Source organism: Mustela nigripes, chromosome 9, assembly GCF_022355385.1.
Source record: "Mustela nigripes isolate SB6536 chromosome 9, MUSNIG.SB6536, whole genome shotgun sequence".
Classification (NCBI taxonomy): Eukaryota; Metazoa; Chordata; class Mammalia; order Carnivora; family Mustelidae; genus Mustela; species Mustela nigripes.
In genome coordinates this window covers 4,014,693-4,035,058 of record NC_081565.1, presented here as the reverse complement: position 1 = coordinate 4,035,058, position 20,366 = coordinate 4,014,693, and the positions used below count along the sequence as shown (strand labels likewise).

General features: G+C 57.9%; 2 protein-coding genes across 10 annotated transcripts in view; one reads left to right on the top strand and one right to left on the bottom strand.

Annotated features, from left to right (window-relative positions):
* The window catches only part of NTNG2 (netrin G2), a 64,540-nt gene extending 63,014 nt beyond the window's left edge, over window positions 1–1,526 (top strand). For all 6 annotated transcript variants that reach the window (XM_059410478.1, XM_059410476.1, XM_059410475.1 and 3 more), the window contains 2 exons: window positions 537–671; window positions 1,262–1,526. In XM_059410478.1, coding sequence (XP_059266461.1) covers window positions 537–671; window positions 1,262–1,497 — 371 coding nt within the window. In that variant the 3' untranslated portion in view covers window positions 1,498–1,526. The remainder of the gene's footprint in view (window positions 1–536; window positions 672–1,261) is intronic.
* A 14,078-nt stretch (window positions 1,527–15,604) lies between these two features.
* Window positions 15,605–20,366, bottom strand: part of SETX (senataxin) — an 86,367-nt gene continuing 81,605 nt past the window's right edge. For all 4 annotated transcript variants that reach the window (XM_059410468.1, XM_059410471.1, XM_059410472.1 and 1 more), the window contains one exon: window positions 15,605–18,604. In XM_059410468.1, coding sequence (XP_059266451.1) covers window positions 17,861–18,604 — 744 coding nt within the window. In that variant the 3' untranslated portion in view covers window positions 15,605–17,860. The remainder of the gene's footprint in view (window positions 18,605–20,366) is intronic.

The window sequence follows — 20,366 nt, the reverse complement described above, 5'->3', positions numbered from 1 at the left end:
GAGGCCCCAGGGTGGGGACACTTGCCCCCCATCCAGTGCGGAGGCCCCAGGAAACTAACTGGGAAGGGACTAGGGAGAGGCTGGGGGCCTCTGGGGCTGCCCCCCCCACACGCCCACGCCGCCCTGGGGAGGAGATGCGGAGGCGGACTGCTGCCTCCCGCAAGCCTTGCCTCCGATGAGGCTCTTCCCACCTGACAAGAATCTTGGAGCCCTTTGGAGCGTGGAAGAATCAGCATTCCCTCCAGTTCCACAGACGGAAACCGCGGCCCAGAGAGGGCTGGGGGCTGCTCCAGGCCACACAGCAACAGGGCCAGGGGAGCAGAGTGGGTAATGGATGCTAAAGAACCAAGACAGAACAGTCTTCCCTAGAGATGTGCACCCTCGGGCAGCCGTGAGCTCCCGTGGCGAAGGTGTGGGGTGCACCGCCCGGGGATTACCGAGAGCCGGCCCGAGGATGGGGGCCGCACCGGGTGGGGGTCGGTGCGGAGGACGCCCACAGGTCGTCCTGACCGCGCGCCGGGCACGTGTCCTTCCAGAGTGTAACTGCAACCAGATCGGCTCCGTGCACGACCGGTGCAACGAGACCGGCTTCTGCGAGTGCCGCGAGGGCGCAGCGGGCCCCAAGTGCGACGACTGCCTCCCCACGCACTATTGGCGCCAGGGCTGCTACCGTGAGTGCGCGCCCGGTGGGCGGAGCCTGCTGCTGTGGGGGCGGGGCTAGTGCCTGCGGGGGCGGGGCTTCGGTTGTGGGTGGAGCGAGGGACGGGGTCCGCTGTGGGCGGGGTCTGCTGCGACAGGAATCTGGGGCGGGTGCCAGGTGGGAACCACGGGGTGGCGGAACTGGGGGTTGGTTGGGAAGGGAGATGGAGGCAGGGGTGGAGCGGGTTAGGGGTTGTGATGGGGCGGGGGGAGGGCGGCTGCCCGAGGAAATGAGGACCTGGCGGGACCGAAAGGCCGAGGGGGCGCTAGCCCCGGGGGAGGGTGGAAGAGCGCAGGGAACAGCAGGTGCAAAGCTCCGGAGGGGAGAGAGCAGGGGCGTCCCACGGCCCGTGGGCCCGGGAGCAGGGAGACACGGGCGGTGGCGGGAGGAAAGAGGCCAGGTCTCGCCCGGCCGCTGTCGCCGTGCTCGCAGGGGCGTTTCGCACCGAGTGGCCCGGAGCCTCCAGCACCCCCCGCCGCCCCGCCGCGCTTCAGTCGCGGAAGCTCCAGCGAGGGGGGGGGGACGGGCCCCGCCCGCGTTAACCGCCCCTCTGCCCCGCAGCCAACGTGTGCGACGACGACCAGCTGCTCTGCCAGAACGGCGGCACGTGCGTGCAGAACCAGCGCTGCGCCTGCCCGAGCGGCTACACCGGCCTGCGCTGCGAGCAGCCCCGCTGCGACCCCGCGGCGGACGACGGCGGCCTGGACTGCGACCGCGCGCCCGGGGCCGCCCCGCGCCCCGCCACCCTGCTCGGCTGCCTGCTGCTGCTGGGGCTGGCCGCCCGCCTGGGCTGCTGAGCCCGGCCCGGACGACCCCGCGCCCGGGGAGCCGAGGACGGGACGGGGGGGGGGGGGGGGGGGCGCTCGGGGCCTGGGGTGGGGGGAGCCCCGGCGTCCGGGGCCGGGCGGCGAGAAGGGTGCGGCCCGAGCTGCTCCCAGGTGCTACTCAGCAGAGTCCTCCCGCCCGCCCGCCCGCGCCCCGCGGCCCCCGCCCCGCCCCGCCAGTGCCCGCCGCAGGGGGCGCGGTGGGGCGCCGGCCCCGCAGCCTGTGATTTGGGTCTTAGTTTTTTCTTTTCTACTACCCGCCGCCCCCCCACCCTTTTTTTTTTTTTTTTTTTTTTTTTTTTTGCTGGCGGTGAGATGGGGGTGGGGAGAAACGCTGCTCACCTCGACACCTCCAGGTCCCGCCTCCCAACACACACACACACACACACTCACACACACTCGCGCGCGCGACTGTTGCGGACACCCCCTGCGCCTGTCCCCGCTTGCCACCGGCCAGCGGACCGGAGGTCCCGTCGCCTACAACTCTTCTTTGATTTCCTTTGCAACCTACCAGACTCCGTGAGGCCTGGTGACCAAGGGACTCACCGTCTGGGGAGGGAGTTGGGAAGGAGGGTTGGGAGGGCTGGAGACTGTGTTTCGCAGAGAAACTATTTTTGTTTGTATTAACCGTCCCCTGGAAGGAGGACTCGGGCCGCTGCTGGTGGTTGATGGTGTGTAATCCGACGAGTAAAGAGTCTGCTCACTGCTGCCTCCTGGGCCTGTTTTCTTGTTGTTCGTCTGCACCCGAGCTCACAGAGCACCTTGGAGAAAGGTTTTCACCGTGAAGGCCACCACTTCCCCCGGCCTTTCTGTGACCGAGATCAGGCAGCCCTCCTCCCAGCGGTGTGGCTAAGCCCTTCTTAGGGGGGACCCACACGTTAGCAGCTTCCACAGACGGGTGCCTCCCTCTTTTCCCTTGGGAAAAAAAAAAATGCAAAGTTTATTGGCACTTTTCCTCAGCTGTCTTTGAATTTAAAGACACATGGGGGACATTGGTGTCATTGCTAGGAGGTCCAAGGGAGGGGACTGGTGGTTTATAATTCGGGATGGAGGGGTCTCTCAGACCTGTGGGACACCCGGCCCGGGCCCGGTGTCTGCTGCTGTAGCCTCCTTCCAGCACTTGGGGCTGGAATCCGTAGTTGGGGTCCAGAGCCCACCCCCCTCTCCTTCCCCTTTCCCTCCCAAAGATTGCACAGGGGGTGGCCAAGAGGACCCAGGGGCAGCCTGGGAGTTGTGAGACCCTGAAGAAGGGGGTCCATCCGCCGAGGCCCTGTGCCGAGGGAGCGTCCCCTGCATCTCTCCTGCCCTTGGATGCTCGTACTTCGCCCTGCTGACTCTCCAGAAGGTCCACATTTCTCCCAAAGATTCCCAGCGCCATGGGTCAGTTCTGGCTCCCAGCTGCTGCTGCAGCAACCCCCCCAACCCGCCGCCACCCACAATTGCCTTCTGGAATCTGCAGCCACTGTTTCCAGGCTGGGAAGTTTAGACCTGCCTCCCCCACCCACCCTCAATTCCCCCAAACAAGGCTAAGACCCAGTTCCACAGAACTTGGCCTTGAGGACGAAGAGATTACAATGCAGCGCCGGAGGAGGCGCTACAACTGGGGATGAAACAGGATTCAAGGCTTGTCAAGGCCCAAGGCCAGTGCTGCTGGCCTCTCTCAGCTCCCAACCCCAACACCAGGGGTCAACTCCCAACCGTTAAAAGAAGTGCCTCTGTCAGGCCCCCGTGGCTTCTTTACCTCCTTCCTTACCGTCAGAACCCCAGGGAAAATAAGGCCTCCCAGGGCTCCCTGTGTACGGGAGTGGGCTGCTGACACAGTTCTGGCCACTGAAATGTAAGCAGGAGGGATGGATGGGGCTTCTAGAAAGTTCCTTAAAAACCCTTCCCCTCCCTACTCCCCACCAAGCTTTAGTTGGTGGGTTTGGGGCCCTGGCCCTGCTCTTTTGCCCCTCCCCCAGTGCTGAGGCAGTGGAAGTGAGAGGCCTCCCCAACTCCCGAACCCCCCCCCCCACCGCCGCTGCCTGGGTCTGGCAACCCCAGCCGTGAGGGCATCCTTCCCAGGATGATGGAGCTGAGGAACCAGCAGAGACAAGCACACCAGGCCTACTTGTCAACCTCTGCACTTGTTCATGTGTGAGAAAAACATAAATCTTGATGTGATTAAAACACTGGAATTAAGATATTCTGTCTGGTCCAGAGTTTCCAGTTCTTAACCTGCTGGCTCTCCTCACCAGCATCTGGGTCCCCACCCCCCGGCGCCCGAGTCCACTAAGGACAGAGAGACTGATGCCCTTCCTCTCTCAGCTGCCGCCTGCCACCACCCCCACCCCACAACACAGCCCATGAGGAGGACAAGGGATTACCGCATTCGCCTGCAGTCTCCAGGCCTTGCCGTCTCAAGCCACCTTCGGCCTGGTGTGGGCCGGCAGAGCAAACCCACCACTAGGCACAGTACCGGGTGGATACAATTTGGAAACAAGTGTCGCCTTCCTCCACCTCCTCAGGATGTTAAATACAAAAGCACAACAGTAATACAAGCCCAAACACACACACAAAAACGCCCCTTAGGTCCGGTCCCCACGTGAGAAGCAGAGCCTGAGACAGGGGTTCGGATATGCCTTTGCTGAGGTAGTGAGGGAATTAGGGTGTGGGGCATGGGGAAGGCCCAGCACCGATGTCCCCCATCAGCCTGGTCCGCTGCGGGGACTTTGGAGCAAAAATCACATTGTGAAGCAAGGGGCGTCTTCAGGGCCCGCTGCCATTGGCCCCATCCTGCCCTGGGGGGCTACCGTCAGTCCTGCAGTACAGAAGGTAGGTGGCCGTGAGCTGTGAATAGGCCAACACAGCAGTGTGGGGTGGGGGGTGCTCCCATGAAGCGTCTCTGGGCTGAGTACCAACAACTCTGCCCGTGCACACACACGCTTTCCCCTTTCTGTGGTCCTGGGCGTGTCCCTGGAAGGGTCCCGAGGGGTCCAGGAGGAAAGGGACGTCTGCGGGCAACGCTCTGTCCTCCCTGACCTCTCTTGGCCAGACCAGTGTTGTGTTCACCCCCCTGAGGCTGGTCTGAGCGAGGCCGGGGAGGTGGACGGCAGGTACATCAGAGCAGAAGCCCCAGTCCCTGAGCCACTCAGACCCTGACCTTGGCTGGAGGGTGGAGCGCGAGATGCGCCCTGTGGCCATTTGGAAAACTCTGACATTTTCCAGGCAGCGGGGAGAAGGAGGAACAAGGTTAGCTGGACCCAAAGTCATAGCCCAGCCTCTCCTAAATAGCGCATCCTGTTTCTGAGCTCAGGTTCGGAGCCCTGCCTCTAGAGGTCAAGAGGCCAAGGTCCCCATTCCGCAGCTTGGATAACAGCCGTCCATCATCCGTCATCGCCCTCTCCCGCGCACAAGCGAATGCCCCTCCTCACCCTAGCACGGGTTTCCCATCCTCGGTGCCTTTGACATGAGGACCAGAAACTTCCGGGAAGGCGGCGGCATCCCCGGCCTCGGGTCCCAAGATTCCAGGAGCATCTCCTTCTCTGGGGTGAAAACCAAAAGTGCTTCTAGGCATTGCAGATCGGGAGCCAAACAGGCCCAGGTGGAGAGCCACGGCCCCAGGCAGAAGGGACTGTCATACCCATTTTATAGACAGGGAAGAGGAGGTCCACAAGGGAGGCTAGGAGAGAAGCAACTGGCCTGAAACCACACTCGCTGAGTCAGGGGGCAGGAGCTGAGTCGTCAGCCTGCCTCTGGACCCCAGCAGCCCAGGCAGGGGGGCAGCTGCCCAGGGTTGGGGTGAGGGTTGGGGAGGGCCCCGCAGCGGCTTCTGCTTCTGCTTCTGCCTGCTTTGCCCTTCAACCCTGTGCCCCCACATAGTCTCTATAGCGAGCGCCACGGCAGGCAGAGAGCAAGGAGCCCTGGGGAGCTGGGCTTCATCCAAATAGCTCTGCTGTCACAGGAAATGTCTCCCCGCACCCCAGCCGCCCCTCTGCGGCAGCTCGGCTCGCCCCCTGCCCCCCGCTCGCCCCCTCTAAATAAGCAGGACTGCTGTGTTAGCATTTCTGGCCTCCCTGCCATGCATCACACTTATGAGGCATTTATGGGTGCCTGGGGAACAGCCCTCGGCATCTCCAGGCAGGCCTGGGTAGGCAGGGCTCAAAGGGGGTCACCCCACGCCTGCACCCCTGCCCTGGGCCCCACAGTTCTGGCTAGGCCGGCCCCCCTCAGCAGCCCCAAAGGGACCCCAGCACATCTCAGCACATCTCAGGCCGTAAGAGTTCAGGGCAAAGGCCCAGGGAAGAAAAGCTTTACTTGTTTATTTTTCCTTTTCAAAACACAAATCAGACAGTAGGGAAGTTAGCAAATACAAAGAAGCGAAATAATAATAATTTTGGAATTAAAATCACCCACAATCCTCTGTTCGGAGCTAATAACAGTTAATATCTTCTGATACCCATTTCTAGTACTTTTCCTTAAAGCAAACGTACATGGACAGTTTGGGGCGGGGGGGGGGGGGACTGTAAAGCCAAGTAGCAAGCATCGAGGTTGGGCCTCACATTCCTTATTTCCCGAATCCTGGCCAGGAAGCTGGGAAGTGGGCTTTGTCAGCATGACCAGGTGACTGAGGACAGCGCGAGCATCCAGAAGTGTCCTGCTCAGAGAGCTCAGGCACAGCACAAAAGCCGGCTCCGGGGAGTTTAGGCAGAAAAGATTACTTGAAGGCACGTGTCCTGTGGGCCCAGAGGCTTCCGGGGACCCTGCCTGAGCCCCAGGTCTGCCAGGTACGCCCAGCCTTGTGCCCCGCATTTCCCATTCCACCCAGGGAGATGGTCTCTCCTCCGCAGCCGGCGGAAAGGTGCAAAGAAACAAAGACCATCGGGCACAGAGAGGGTAAGGCACGCGGCCCAGAGCCACGCAGCCAGGAAGAAACAGCGCCTGGGGTGCAAATCCAGACTCTCTGGTGCAGAACCAAGATTTTCACCCTGACCTGCACACGGCCACCTTTTCCCTCTATTTTATTTGACCTTTTAAAACAATAATGGCCTGGCCCTGAATATCAAAGGGGGTGTTTGACAGTGAAAAAGAAATGCAGGGGCGCCTGGGTGGCTCAGTGGGTTAAGCCTCTGCCTTTGGCTCAGGTCATGATCTCAGGGTCCTGGGATCGAGCCCCGCATCAGTCTCTCTGGTCATCGAGGAGCCTCCTTCCCCCTCTCTCTCTCTGCCTGCTTCTCTGCCTCTCTGTCTGTCAAATAAATAAATAAAGTCTAAAAAAAAAAAGCAAGCAGGCAATGTAAAAGCACATCCTTTCATTCTCTGCTTCCACCTGCTGCTGTCTTCCCCACCCAGAACTGGGTCATCTCGGGCAGGTTACTCACTCTCTCGGCTGTGCAATGGGGGTGTTACACTAGTAAAACTAGTACCAGCATCTCAGGCCATTGGGGGGAATTCAGCAAGTTGAGACCGTGCTTAGAACAGCGCATGGCACCGCTGTCCCTGCCCAGGTCCCCTCTTTCCCCCCGACCCCAACAGACCTGCGAGGGGCGCGTCACTCTGCCCTTCTCCCGATCTCTTTATATCCGAGTGCCTTCAGTGCCAGGCGCCGGGGCCTGTGGAATCAGGCCGACACCCTGGCCCCGGTCCCAGCTCTGGCCGGGGCCCAGCGACGGCCCCCCCATCCTCACGGTCATGTCCAGAACCAAGGCACTGGGTACGCAGGGGAGGGTCCCGCTCAGGGGCCCAGGGTCTGAACCAGCAGACTGTGAGGGCTGACGGCGCAGGGAAAGGGCAGGAAGGGACCCTGGAGATAGCGATGGGGAAGGTCTCCCATCCTGATTCCCCCGGGGACAAAGAAAGTCTGAGATGAGCTTGAAACCTTTTGTATCACGAGGTACGGAGGGGCTCGGAAGAGGAAAAGGACGTGGAGATCACTGGAGTGGAGTGAGAAAAGTGGCAGCAGCAGATGTTTACACTCTGTGGTTTTTGTTTTAAGGAAACCCTCCGTCCCCATCCACATTCAAAAAGGGGAGGTGGGGCCGCCTGGGTGGTTCAGTGGGTTAAAGCCTCTGCCTTCGGCTCAGGTCATGGTCTCAGGGTCCTGGGATCGAGTCCCGCATCGGGCTCTCTGCTCAGCGGGGAGCCTGCTTCCTCCTCTCTCTCTGCCTGCCTCTCTGCCTCCTTGTGTTCTCTGTCTGTCAAATAATATTTAACCAATTGGGTGCCTGGGTAGCTCAGTCGGTTGAGTGTCTGCCTTTGGCTCAGGTCATGATCCTGGGGTCCTGGGATCGAGTCCTACATCGGGCTCCCTGCTCAGTGGGAAGTCTGCTTCTCCTGTCTCTGCCCTGTTCATGCTCTCTCTCTCTCTCACTCTCTCTCTCCGATAATGAATTTTTTAAAAAATAAAAATAAATATTTAACCCGACTCTAATCACAAGGAAACGATCGGACAAATCTAGATTCTGGGGTATTCTAAAAGCTACCTAGCGTTTAATTGTCAAAAATGTCTGTACTATGACAGACTGACACAAAATAAAATTTACAAAGGAGTGGAACGTTTTACACACAGGAGGCTGAAGAGACTGGGCAACTAAATGCAATGTGTGATCCTTGATTGGATTCGGAATTAAAGTCTTTTTTAAAAACTCAGCAATAAAGGACGCTTTAGGATAACGGCAGAAATGTGAACACAAATCAGATGATTACATCCGATCTCGGTAACTGCTGTTACTGTGTTTTTAAAAGTCCTTATTCCTTGGAAATACGTTCTCCAGTATTTAGAAGTGAGATATCATGATTATCACAACACATTTTGACACTGATTTGAGAAAACCAAACGCAGAGACAAATGAACGGAACAAGGAAGCGTCACGTGGTAAGTGTCGGAAACTGCGGAACCTGCGTGCTTTCCGTCTTCGTTGAATTTAGATCTTCGTTGCACTATTTTAACTTTCTTTTACATTTAAAAATTTCAGGACAAGAAGTTGAATGAAAACGATAAAAAAATTTTTTTAAAGATCTTATTTATTTATTTGACAGAGAGAGAGAGACAGCCGGAGAGGGAACACAAGCAGGGGGAGAGGGAGAGAGAGAAGCAGGCTTCCCCCCACCAAGCAGGGAGCCTGATGCGGGGCTTGATCTCAGGATCCTGGGACCATGACCAGAGCCGAAGGCAGACGCTTAACAAATGAGCCACCCAGGCGCCCCGAAAAACGATAAAAATTTTAAAAATAAACTTGTTAATAAAGGTGCATTGTGAGAAGCGGGAAATACAACTTTATTCCTTCCTCATGCCATATATTAAAATAAACTCAAGAGGTTAAAGGCGAAGTAACGTTTTGAAAGCTTTAGGAGACTGATAAATTCAACCACATTACAATAAAAATCTTCTATACCGTGAAAGACAAGAGGAAAAAAGCACAAGCCGTGACCGAGACAAGATACTGGAAACGCATACAGAGATAATGGATTAACATGGAAAATATAAGAATTTCTAACAACAACAACAACAACAACAAATCAAGGGAGAAAACGAACAGCCCAAGAAAGCGAGGAGAGGAGGCCCAGAGCAAACCCCGGAGGAGGGAAAGAAAATGGTCAGCAAACCTGAGACCCGCCCCATGGCAATGCAGGAAATACAAAGTTTACCCCCATCGGATTAGCAAACACATCGGTAGCACCGAGTGTTTGTGAGGACGTGGGGCATCGAGCTGTCCCATGCACTGCTGGCGGGAGTGTCCGTCAGCGGACCGTTTAGTCTCCGGTGCCTTCGCCCGGCAGTCCCTCGGCTCCGCGCCGCCCGGAGAAAATCCAGCCCCGGGGACCGGAGCGTGCGTGCGGGGTGACCGCGGCAGTACCGGACAGTGAGCGAGTAGCGGGAGAACCCGGCTGCGCGCCACAGGAGCCCAGCTAGCGGCTTGCAGGGCAGCCCCGCCCTGGGAGAGCAGCTCGAGGTGGCCCTGGGTGACCGGGAGGGGCCCCTCGGCCGCGGCACGACTGACCCTTCGCACCGGATCGTTCTGCCGCGGTGGTGTCTTTGCACACCAGGCGGCGTCAGGCTGCACGCTTGGCTCGCGACAGACGCAAGTGGCGCCCACCCATCCCCAAATTGCACCCCGCCCCCACCGAGAACCCCTCAACCGGAGCTGCGTGCGTCCCCACGGAGAGACCCTAAAAGACACATCACAGGAGAGAGGCGGCACCATATCCTTCATAAAAACGCTGAAACATCCCAAACAAATGCATCTCCGTTCCCCAGATGAGGCTCGGGTGGGGGGCACGTGGCCCGAAGTCCCCCGCTAGAGCCAGAGTGGGGCCGCAAGCCCCGTGGCAACGCGCGTGTGCCACTCGGGTAAGTCAGCCCCTACCTAGGTTTGTATGCGGGGTTTTCCCCGTGCCCTTGGCCGTCTTCCCCGATGACGCAATGCTTCCACGGTCAGCGCCGCGCTGCTCGATGCCTCTCTACCTCTGCGGACACGGGCAGGGGCCCTGGTCCATAAAGGGCCCCAGGTCAAACCGGCTTTGAGAACGACCCCTACAGATGGGCGGTTTCCGCCCCTTTCCCGGAGTCCCTCGTGCAAATAACATTTATCGCTGCGCACCACGGCGCGGGGGCGTCTCTGAGGGAAAACCTGCTCCCCCACCTGCGAGCTCCTCCCGGCTCTGCCCGGCTGGTTGCCTCTTGCTCTGTGTGCGCCGAGGCCGCAGGGCGGCAGCGCGGGTCACTGTCCCCACCGCCCACCCGGAGCTGGAGCCGAGCTGGGGGTCAGATCCCCAGGCGGGTTCCCTCCGCGGGCCCCAGGGAGCGTGGAGCGGGCCAACAGCGCCGCCCTGCCGGTGGCAAGTTCCTTCGCATTAGGGCAGCTGGGGCGCACCTGGCACGTGCACCTGGCACGGCGCGGGTCCCTGCTGTTCCTGGAGTGCAGCCCACACGGCACAATCCTGGCTGGGGAGGGCTGCGCGTGTCCCCCGTAGCGCAGCTGCCCCTCTGGCCATCCATGCGCCAGCCCCGGCAGTGCCCCCACTCTGGGGGTCCTGGGTGGGAAGGCTCCGAGACCTGGTGGCTGTGGCCTGAGGGGACCCCAAGAGCCCTGGGGGCGGTGAGCACCTGTGCAGGGCAGCCAAGGACCCGGAGCCCATCGCGGGGAAGTGGCTCACAAGGAGTGAGGAAAATACTGCTAACACAGCCTTTCTCGAAAGCTCTGGGTGGCTCAGTCGGTTAAGCAGCTGCCTTTGGCTCAGGTCATGATCCCAGGATCCTGGGATCGAGTCCCACATCCGTCTCCTTGTTCGCCTAGGAGCCTGCTCTCTTTCCCTCTGCCTGCCACTCTGCCAGCTTGTGCTCTCTCTCTGTGTGTCAAATAAATACAATCTTTTTTAAAAAGTTAATTTTATTATAAAAATAATTCACACTCATTGTACAAGAAATAGAAAAAAAATTTTTTTTAAAACATATATCTGTAATAAACTTGCATTTACTCCCTGGACTAGTTGGGCACAGAGGGTTTCTAGGGCGGTGGAACCATCCTGTGTGACACTGGAATGGCCCACGGGTGTCATCACACGATCTCCAGACCCTTGGAATGCAGGTGAGTGAACCCTTGGGCAAACCATGGACGCAGGGCCCGCAGCAGATGCGCCCTCCGGAGAGGGCGGGAGGCGGTGGGGAGGCTGGTGTGCGGGAGAAGGATCTTCAGACAAAACTCTGTATACCTTCCTCTCCTCTTTCTGTGAACCTAAAATGCTCTATCAAATAAAACTTATTTTAAAAACCCCAACTACCTAGTCCTTGTTAAACATACTGGAAAATTGTCTTTTTAGGGTTTCTTTTTCCCTATTAAAAAAAATCTGTGCGTTGTATGTACACATGCATGCACACACACACACAGAGAAGAAAAATAAAACCGCCCCTTACCATGATATTGTGAAGCTTTTCCAGGTCAAGAAAAATGACTGAAGGGCTGCTTGGGTGGCTCCGTCGTTAAGTTTCTGCCTTCGGCTCAGGTCACGATCCCAGGACCCTGGGATCGAGCCCCACATCGGCCTCCCTGCTCAGCGGGAAGCCTGCTTGTCCCTCTCTCTCTGCCGGACACTGTGTTCCCTCTCTCGCTGTGTCTCTTTCTGTCAAGTAAATTATTTAAAAAAGAAGAAAAAAATGACTGAAATGTACACCGGGGGCTGTCACCACGTGCCGGAGGTGCCGTCATTAGCCACGCCCCTGCTGATGGGTGGCACGTGGTGGCTCTGGCTGAGGGCCAGTCTCTAAGCCCCAAGATTACTTGGGAGGAGAGTGCCGGCTACGGGGGTTCCGATCAAGGCATTTAAGTTCTTGAAAACCTTCCATGGCTCCCTATTGCCCTTAGAGTAAGGCTTGGCTGCTCGCCCGCTGAAAAAAAAGTTTTTTCGGCCAGTCCCTCCGCCTGACTGCGAGCTCCCGCCGCTGGGTTCCCGCGCTCTTCAGTGGGGCTCCTGGAATGTCAGCTTCTGCCCCATGTGTCAGCTCTCAGCCTTCCCTGCCTCCCTGAGCTGGAATGCTGCTGACTTTGCACGGCATAACGCCGTGTGTCTTCTTTCTAGCTCATTCTTTTTTGGGGAAAAGCACTGACTTGGGCGGGGGGTGGGGGGACTTGGGCCCACATTTAGGTCACACGGGTTCTGTGTCAGGAATTCCAGTGCAGCTCAGCTCAGTGGTTCTGATTTGGGGACTTTCATGAGGTGGCCATCAGGGCATCCGCTAGGCCTGTACCATCCGAAGGCCTGACTGCGGCCGGAGGGTCCACTTCCAAGATGGCGTCCTCGTTGCCCATGTCGATGCCGCTGGCTGTTGGCACAAGGAGGTTCCTCCCCATGAGGACCTCTCCCCATGGAGATTCTTGAGTGTCTTCACAGCAAGGAGCTGGCCTCCCCCGAGCAGGAGATCCAAGAGAGAGCACGCACCCCTGCAGGCCTGTGTTCCCCCCATACCCAGCTGCTCCCACAGTCAGCCCTCCTCAGCGCAGGAGGGACGAGCCACTCTGCTACTGGGAGGGACCAGAGCTCTCCGTGTCTGGGAGTTCGGTTAAGCAGAATTCCTGTCAGAAATCAACACCGGGGGCACCTGGGTGGCTCAGTGGGTTAAAGCCTCTGCCGCCTCTGCCTTCAGCTCGGGTCATGATCTCAGGGTCCTGGGATTGAGCCCCACATTGGGCTCCCTGCTCAGCGGGGAGCCTGCTTGCTCCTCTCTCTCTGCCTGCCCCTCTGCCTACTTGTGATCTCTGTCTGTCAAATAACTAAATAAATAATCTTTTTAAAAAATCAACATCAGGTATTATCTCCTGGACTTGGCCTTCCATGGCTGAGGCGGTCGTGTTCAAGCCTCGGGCTGGAGCTCGGAGTCCACAGGCGGCGGTTAGGGGAGGAGGGGGGAGGGGGAGGGGAGAGCGAGGGCACGCTGGAAGCCGTGAGCTGGACTGGAGCCCGTCCGCCTGCCCGCGTGGCCGGAGACGAGGGTTGTCCCCCAGGAGAAGCTGGGTCCCTCTGTCCTAGAGCCGGACAGTCTCCCGGCCCAGGCGCTGGAGAAGCCGACCAGAGGCTGTGGCTTTTCTCGCCTCCGGTGTCACGCGGGGTCTCCCGTCCCCGTCCGAAAGCAAACCTGCAGCGAGTTCTGCCCACCCAAGCCAACAACGCGCGGACTGCCGTGGAACGGTGTTTGTGTCCCCCTCTGCCCGTTCCCACGTCGACATTCTGCCCCCCAAGCGATGGTGACAGGAGGTGACGCCTGTGGCAGGTGATTAGGTCATGCGGATAGAACCTCACGAGTGGCGTCTGTGTCCTCATGAAGAGAGGCCCCAGAGAGCTCCCTCGCACCTTCCACCATGTGAGGACACGGCGGGACAAGGCCGTCACCAGACACGGCGTCCGCTGGTGCCGCCACCTGGGACTCCCGGCCTCCGGAGCGGGCCGAGGACGTTCGGAAGGCGCCCGGTCCCTGGGATTTCGTTGCAGCAGCCCGAATGCGCGGGGACAGAAACCTACCGCGCGCTTAGCCTCTTCCTCCCCAGAACCCCGGCGCTGGGGGCCTGATTTTGGAACCTACTGGTGAAAAGAATCAGAAAAAGAACTCAAACCCCAATTTCCACGTTCAGGTCTAGTGACGGCCCTGGAGGCTGCCGGTGGCCAGGGCGGAGCTAGGCCGAGCTGCCCCCGTCCGGTCAACACCGAGTCCTTCTCAGGTCTGTGTGCGTGGGGCCAGCCTGGCCCTTTGTCCTGCTGGCACCTACCGTAGGGGGTCAGGAGCAAGGGCTTTCCGGTCACCGGACCGTAGCTCCGCTAGTTCTCAGCTGCAGCACCCTGGGCACGTCCCCACAGGGACAACGGCGGCTCTGGTGTCAGCGCTTGGTGGGAAAGCTCCGGTTATCACGAAGGGGAGTGCACGTGCCCAGTGGACTTGGCCATGAGTGACTTCGACCCCACATGCAGCCCCGGCGCCGGGGTCCCCTCGCCTAAACAACAGCCACACGGCCTTCCTGGCCGGACCAGTACCAGACTGGCTGCCTTCTCGAGCCCTCGTGGGCCACGAGGACTCCCTCCGGATGTCCTCCCTTCTAACGGCCCGGAGTCCCCCAAGCGGTTTTCCGTTCTCCCCCCCCACCCCCCCGCTGTCCTTGGGGACCGTCATCTGAGCGAAAGCAAAGGCCCCCTGATGGCCTTTCGTGGTGGGCTTGGCCCTATCTGGGGCTCCTGGGAGAGACAATGCGTTGAGGGAGGCAGACGTGACCCCCACGGGCCCGAGGGCTGCTCCTCACTCCTGACCCCGCGAAGCCAGGCTGCTCCGCAGAATCCCCTGCGAGGGAGTTTAAGAGTTTTAAAAAAAAGAGAAAGGAACAGAACAGGCAGCGAGTGCTGGGCCCTGGACCCCTTATGTCAGAAACCCCCGGGCAGAGCCCAGGAGTGGAACTCTTCCAGAGCTCCCCGGGTGACTCCGAAGCGGGTCCCCAGGTTGAAAATGACACGATGGAACACTGAAATTAAAAAAATAAACACAAATTTAAGAAAATGACACGCTAACACCTCTCTTTGCGGGGACGCGGCTGCAGCACAAAGGTGGCCCCGTCCGCCCGCACAGCCCAGCTTGAGCGCCCGGGAGCAGGGCCCCCGCGGACCGCCCGGCGGGCCTCCAGCACCCCATCTGTCTACAGATACCATTTATGCCCCTTGACGTGGCAGATGCCTCCGTACAGGCCAGGGTGGATGACAGACGGGTCCCCTGAGAACACAAAGTGCTGCCGTGCGCGGCACAACGCGTAAATTCTGCGTAAGCCGAAGTTCAGTTTCAGCTTCCTCCCTGAATTATTTATTCCTCAAACAATGAATGGCGACCCCAGGGAGGTGGCGGGGACTGCGTGGGTGTCGAGCAGGAGGACCTTTAAAAATCCCTGCCACAGATGGCGACGGTAATGAACTCCATGGACGAAATGGCCATCGGATCCCTGGTCTCACTCCTGCCCCCATCACTTCACCCTCCCAGGGACTTGCTCGGCATCTGGAACGAGCAAGTGGCCCTCCGCCAGGAGCCTGGCCGAGTCCCACATCGCACCTGCAGCCACGGCTCGTAGGACGCGCGCCCCACCTCTGTGGGCGCCGGCAGTCACCCCAACTTGGACGTCTGCACCCGTCTTGCCTCTGGAAGCTCCACTCGCGCCCGCCCGGCCTCCCCGACCCTCCCCAGCCTCCGCCTAGAGAGGAGCGTCTTTTTCTATCGGGCCAAGCTCCCAAAGAGGACTGGCCACCAGGGCTGGTGGTGAGACACCTTGTGGCCTCAGAGATGACACTCCATCACCCCAAGAGCTTGGAAGGGGCAGCAGGGGGGCTGGAGAACAGACCTGAATAAAGCAAATCCCGGCCACATGCTTCCTCCGGACAGACCACGTGGCGGCGGAGCCTGCTGCTGAGCGCACGGACCCTGAATCCCACCTCATTGAGGCCGGTTTTCTGGTGTCGATTTCACCAGTTTCTCTTAAAATGGACCTTTTCACAAAGAGGGCTACTGTTTCCTACCTCCCAGCTGTGAACTCAGAGCACGGAAAGAGTCAAAGCAGCAGCAAAAAATTATCATCTGCGCAACTAATTTTAGAAAATAGTTTAGTACAGTTTTGTTATAAAATCCATTTACAGGAGTTACTCATATGTACTTATCACATTTGCTCCTGGTGATACATGAAAACATAGAACCAAATAAACCAGCACATAAATTCAAGGAAAAGTATACACAGAGCAGCAAAACAAGCTTTTAAGCGGAACATCCTCCTGGCGGGAGGACTACGGAGACAGGCCGTGTGCTGCGGCGCCGCGGCTGAGGACGGAGCAGAGCCTGTTCCTCCCTCTGCAAGGACAACACCCACTCGCGCGGGGACAGCCGCGTGTGAGACACTTTGTGTCAACATTTTCTTACCAACTGGATAAACAAACAGTGTCAAGTGCAGCGTCCGGCAGGCTGTGCTCGTGGGGCAAGGCCAGCAGGACACAGGCTCCTACGGGGGAGCGCGGGGAACCAGCAGATGGGACACGGTGTGTGAGGACAGGCTCACCGAGGACCTTGGTCCGAGCACGGCAGCGAAGTCCACAGCTGGGGATGGAACTCTCTAAACGGAGTTTAGACCCTTTGAACTGCTAACACCAAGAATTTGCTCAAGTGGAGTAATAGGAAAAGTCCATCAAAGTAACAAAGACGTTTCTGGCCAAAGGCACAAGCAGGAAGCTCACAGAGGCCTCCTCTGGCCAGGGTGCGGCTCGCCCTGCACTCACGCTGGCCGGGGACCCGCCCTCTGCGGGCACACAGGGACAGGGTGACCGTGGGGCCGGAGCGTGTGCTCCCTGAGGGCCGGGGGTGCCCACTCGACGTCACCAGGTGTCCGGACCCCCGTCGGGGCGATGTGGGTAATGAAGAAGCAGAATGTGTACACTTTTGACAAACATTTAAAGCTTTTAATAACAAGCTTCAGTAGAATTTGACACAAAGCCCTCTGCCTAAAAGCAGCTGGGAAAATTTCGAACGGTGCCCACCCATCTTCGCGATGCTGCCCTCCCCAGATCCACTGATGGGCGGCACAGCCTTCCCCACAAACCACTACTTCCGACAAGCGCCATCTGTGGCTACAACCTACTCTCGTGTCTGTGTGTGTTTGGAAAGCTGGACTTCACCACGACAGACCCCTCACCCCCGACCCTGTGCACACACTCAAACGTCCCCTTCCCCAGGGCACCACGTTCCACGGCACAAGCCCCTCTAACAGATGACCCTGCAACAGTGGTGTCTTTTCATTAGGCAGCACAGTCTCCAAAGATCACAGGAAACCTGTCAACTCTCTCCCTGGTCCCAACTTCCCCTGTCTGCACTTCCCTTCAGCCTTCTCCCTGGAAGGGCAGTTTCTTTCCCGCCTACAGTATTCTATCTGGCCGGCCCTCCTGGGTCCTAAGCTGCCGGGTCAATGACCAGGTCCCCTGGGCAGACGTCTAACATGCAGCTCCCCAGGGTCCCCCGCGGGGCTCCCGACCCAGCAACCACGGGACCTGTCACCCACCAGCTATGGGACACCCACACTACGCTGGACGCATCTGAATGGTGGGTCAAGAATTATTCTTTCGGTTCGCCTTCATCTATTTCAAGGGGAACTTGAATTTCAGCTCGAAAACCACGTGCTGCCTGGAGCAGGCTGGCCTCGGCAGGGCGGGGTACTACCCTGGGCCAAGGAGCCTAATCAGAAAACATCCAGCATCCGCAGATCTGCACCTAACACGACTTAGCTGCCCACAGGCTCCCCCAGGAGAGGACACTGGTTTTCTGAACGAGAACCGGAGCCCTCTGGCCCACCGCTAGAACCCGGCCTCCTCCAGAGCCTGCGCTGTGCACACGTCTGAAAAGGGCCTGGCCTCCTCCTCCTGCGTTTTTTTTTTTTTTTGGTGAATATAAAGTTTGTTCTCTTGAAAGTGAACAACATTTTAAGCAGGAGAAAGAAAAGCGGTCTACTAGATTAAATTTTAAAACGATTTGTTATTTGCTATACAAATATACATTTCAACTTCTACAACACGCACCCCGTCTGACCCCTTATCTTAGAACAAGGGATCAACATTCGAAGTCTCTGACTTCAAGGACAATACTGCAGACACACAAAGGCCCTCGAAAGCGTCTGCAACTGAGCTACGGCAGATGACCACGAGGCCCGGGGGTCAGGGTGCACTTTCCGTGCTTCCCAATGGCACACAAACTCCTTTAAGGAAAAAAAAACAAACAAACAACATCTCATCTGGACATCCCGTGAGCTGGTCATCTTAAGCCTGCCACGGCGCGGCGGCGGCCAGTCCGAGCCACGTGGCCTTCCTAGGAAAGTCTCCTTCTCTTGGAGCTGCCGTCCTCCCTCTCCAGGCCCCTCCTGTCCCAGCCCGGGTTCCTCTTCCAGCGGTAGCTCTCCGGGCTCCACGTCTCTTGGTCCCCCTCACTGAAAGCTCGCGTCTCTCTCCTGGAGCCGAGCCCTTCTTCCCAATCACATCTTCTTTTACTCGCGGAGACCTCGGTCCCAGCAGCTGCAGGGTCACAGTGTGCCTGAGGTTTGTGGTTGTTCAGAGCGGCCCCCCTGGCAGTGGACTGCTGAGCGCCTCCCACATCCTGGGGACTCCCGGGGAAGCCTGGCTCCCCCGAGGGCGGTGTCGCCCCGGGATGCTGGGGGCTTGAAGGCTGCGGATCCCTGAGGCACGGCCCTCTGGTTTCAGGGTCCAGGCCCAGCCTCCTAAGCAGTCTTGGGTCCCGAAGCCGGTCCTGGATAAGGGGCCTTTCAGGGTCCTTTGCCGTGACGGGACCAGCAGACTCCCTGGAGTCCGAGGGCGTGTGGTAGAGAGACGTGATGGACGTCTTGGCAAGCTCGCTGTCCAGCCTGCTGCTGGGCAAGCCGCCCAGGGGTCTGGACGCCTCCGGGGCGACGGCGGGGGGGTGTGTCGCGCTTCTCTGCAGCACTGGCTTCAGCTTCAGGATCTTGGCCGCGTCGTGCCTGTAGTTCCTGTCACACGTCTTGATGATGGCGCCCCGCTTCTGGGCATCCTGGATCAGGTGGTTCCAGTGCTGGTTCTCCTGGAAACAGAGGAGGGAGAAACAATCACACGCCCAGAATACTCAGAGGCTTGGGAAGTGTGAGTTTCTGCTCTCATTTCTGAGTAGCAACAAATATACTTTGCGAACAGATTCTCAAGAATCCATTAAAGTTCAAATACAGAATCACGAAGCCATGTTATCGGAAAAGAGCACCGGTCACGGCCTGGGACAAAGAATGTCCGCCATTTCACCACGTGGCTCTCAGTTCGTGCGCTGGATGGAGCAGACACAGGACAGCTCTGTCACCCCAGGAAGTTCCCCCGGACACTTGACCTAGAGTCCTGCCTCTCTCTCGAAAGGCTAACACTGTGGAGCAGGAAGGCTTGGTTTCAGAGAGCCCTAACTTTTGTGGGGTGTGAGTGTGACTATTCTAGAAAGAGTCCCACAGCCTTCACTCAATTCCCAAAGGCCTCCCAGACTCCAAAGGGCTAAACCGTCTTCATCCATGGAGACAACCATTCCACAGAACTTTCCCACGGTCTGGTCTCTTTTCCGGAGGAACTTAAGTCGTGAAAGCAAGCCGGAGGAGAAGGAAGCCCGACTGCACTGATCGCTCCTCTCCTCCCGCCGGACTCTCCTCAGCAATAACCCGCTTCACAACCATCAGAACGTGCGCCTCTTTAGAAGGAAGACAACAGCGGCCCTCGTGGAGCCTCCTGCCCTAGTCAAAAAACTAGGTGAGGGTAGCAGTCCTTACTTGTGGCATGACCTTGGTCAACTTAACCTCTCTGAGCCTGTTTCCTCATCTGTAAAATGGGCATAACGTTTTAGCTAACTCTAAAATGCACATTGTTTTCACATTTTACCATTTCTTGATTTGGGGCACCCCCTGGCCAGGCAGCACTTTCTAAGTAGCTAATCCTGGAGGAACTCATGGCTCGGCAACAGCAACTCCTTGACTTTCAGCCAATAAACCACTTAAAGAACGAGTCCCAGCACGCCTAAAAACCCACCCACAGCACCTTCTGATGAGACACGAAAGTAGCAGCACTACTACCGGGGAGAACGGAGACCAGGAGTTGGAAGAGAAGCCCAGAGACCATGGGGAGGCACCCTTAGGAAATACGGAGTTTCCAACGCTTCTGCCGGCGCAGGGAACAGCCTGTGGCGGGAACAAGGACACGTGTGACTGTGACCTGGGGACGATTCTGGAGCGCTAGACTCCGAAAGTGAAGTCCTTTCAGGAGTTCTGCGACCTACTCATCCTGTTTGTACTTTCTCTTTTACATATGAACAAGGGCGACAGGATAAAAGTCTGTCTTGTCAAAACAAGCCTAGAAAAGTTCTTTAAATAAATATAAAAATTCTACGTGAAAATAAAGTATCACAGTTTGATAGTAGTACATAAAATAATGATTCCTCCCATAATGGCTTCTTGGATCAGATGGACTGGGATTCTGTGAGGGCAAAAGGTTTGCATACAATGCACACGCAGAGGCCCGGGAAGCACCAGATAGTCCAGGGAGCACTCCCGGGCCTGGGGCTCGGGCCTCTTCCTCACTCTGGAGCGCAGCAGAGCATCTCCCCCCGAGGCTGAAGCGTGGCTGTGCCGTGAAGCAAATGGCCTCGCTGCTATTTTTGCCAAATCTACAGCACCTCAACCTGGTGTTTAATCCGAGCCGAGGATCATAAAAACAGTTTTGGGAATGGGCTGTTACTCTTGGTTTCTCAGAGGAAATCAAGTGTCTTCACCACTGACTCCATTTCTATAAGGGAAACTGGGGTAAGAATTTGAAAAAAC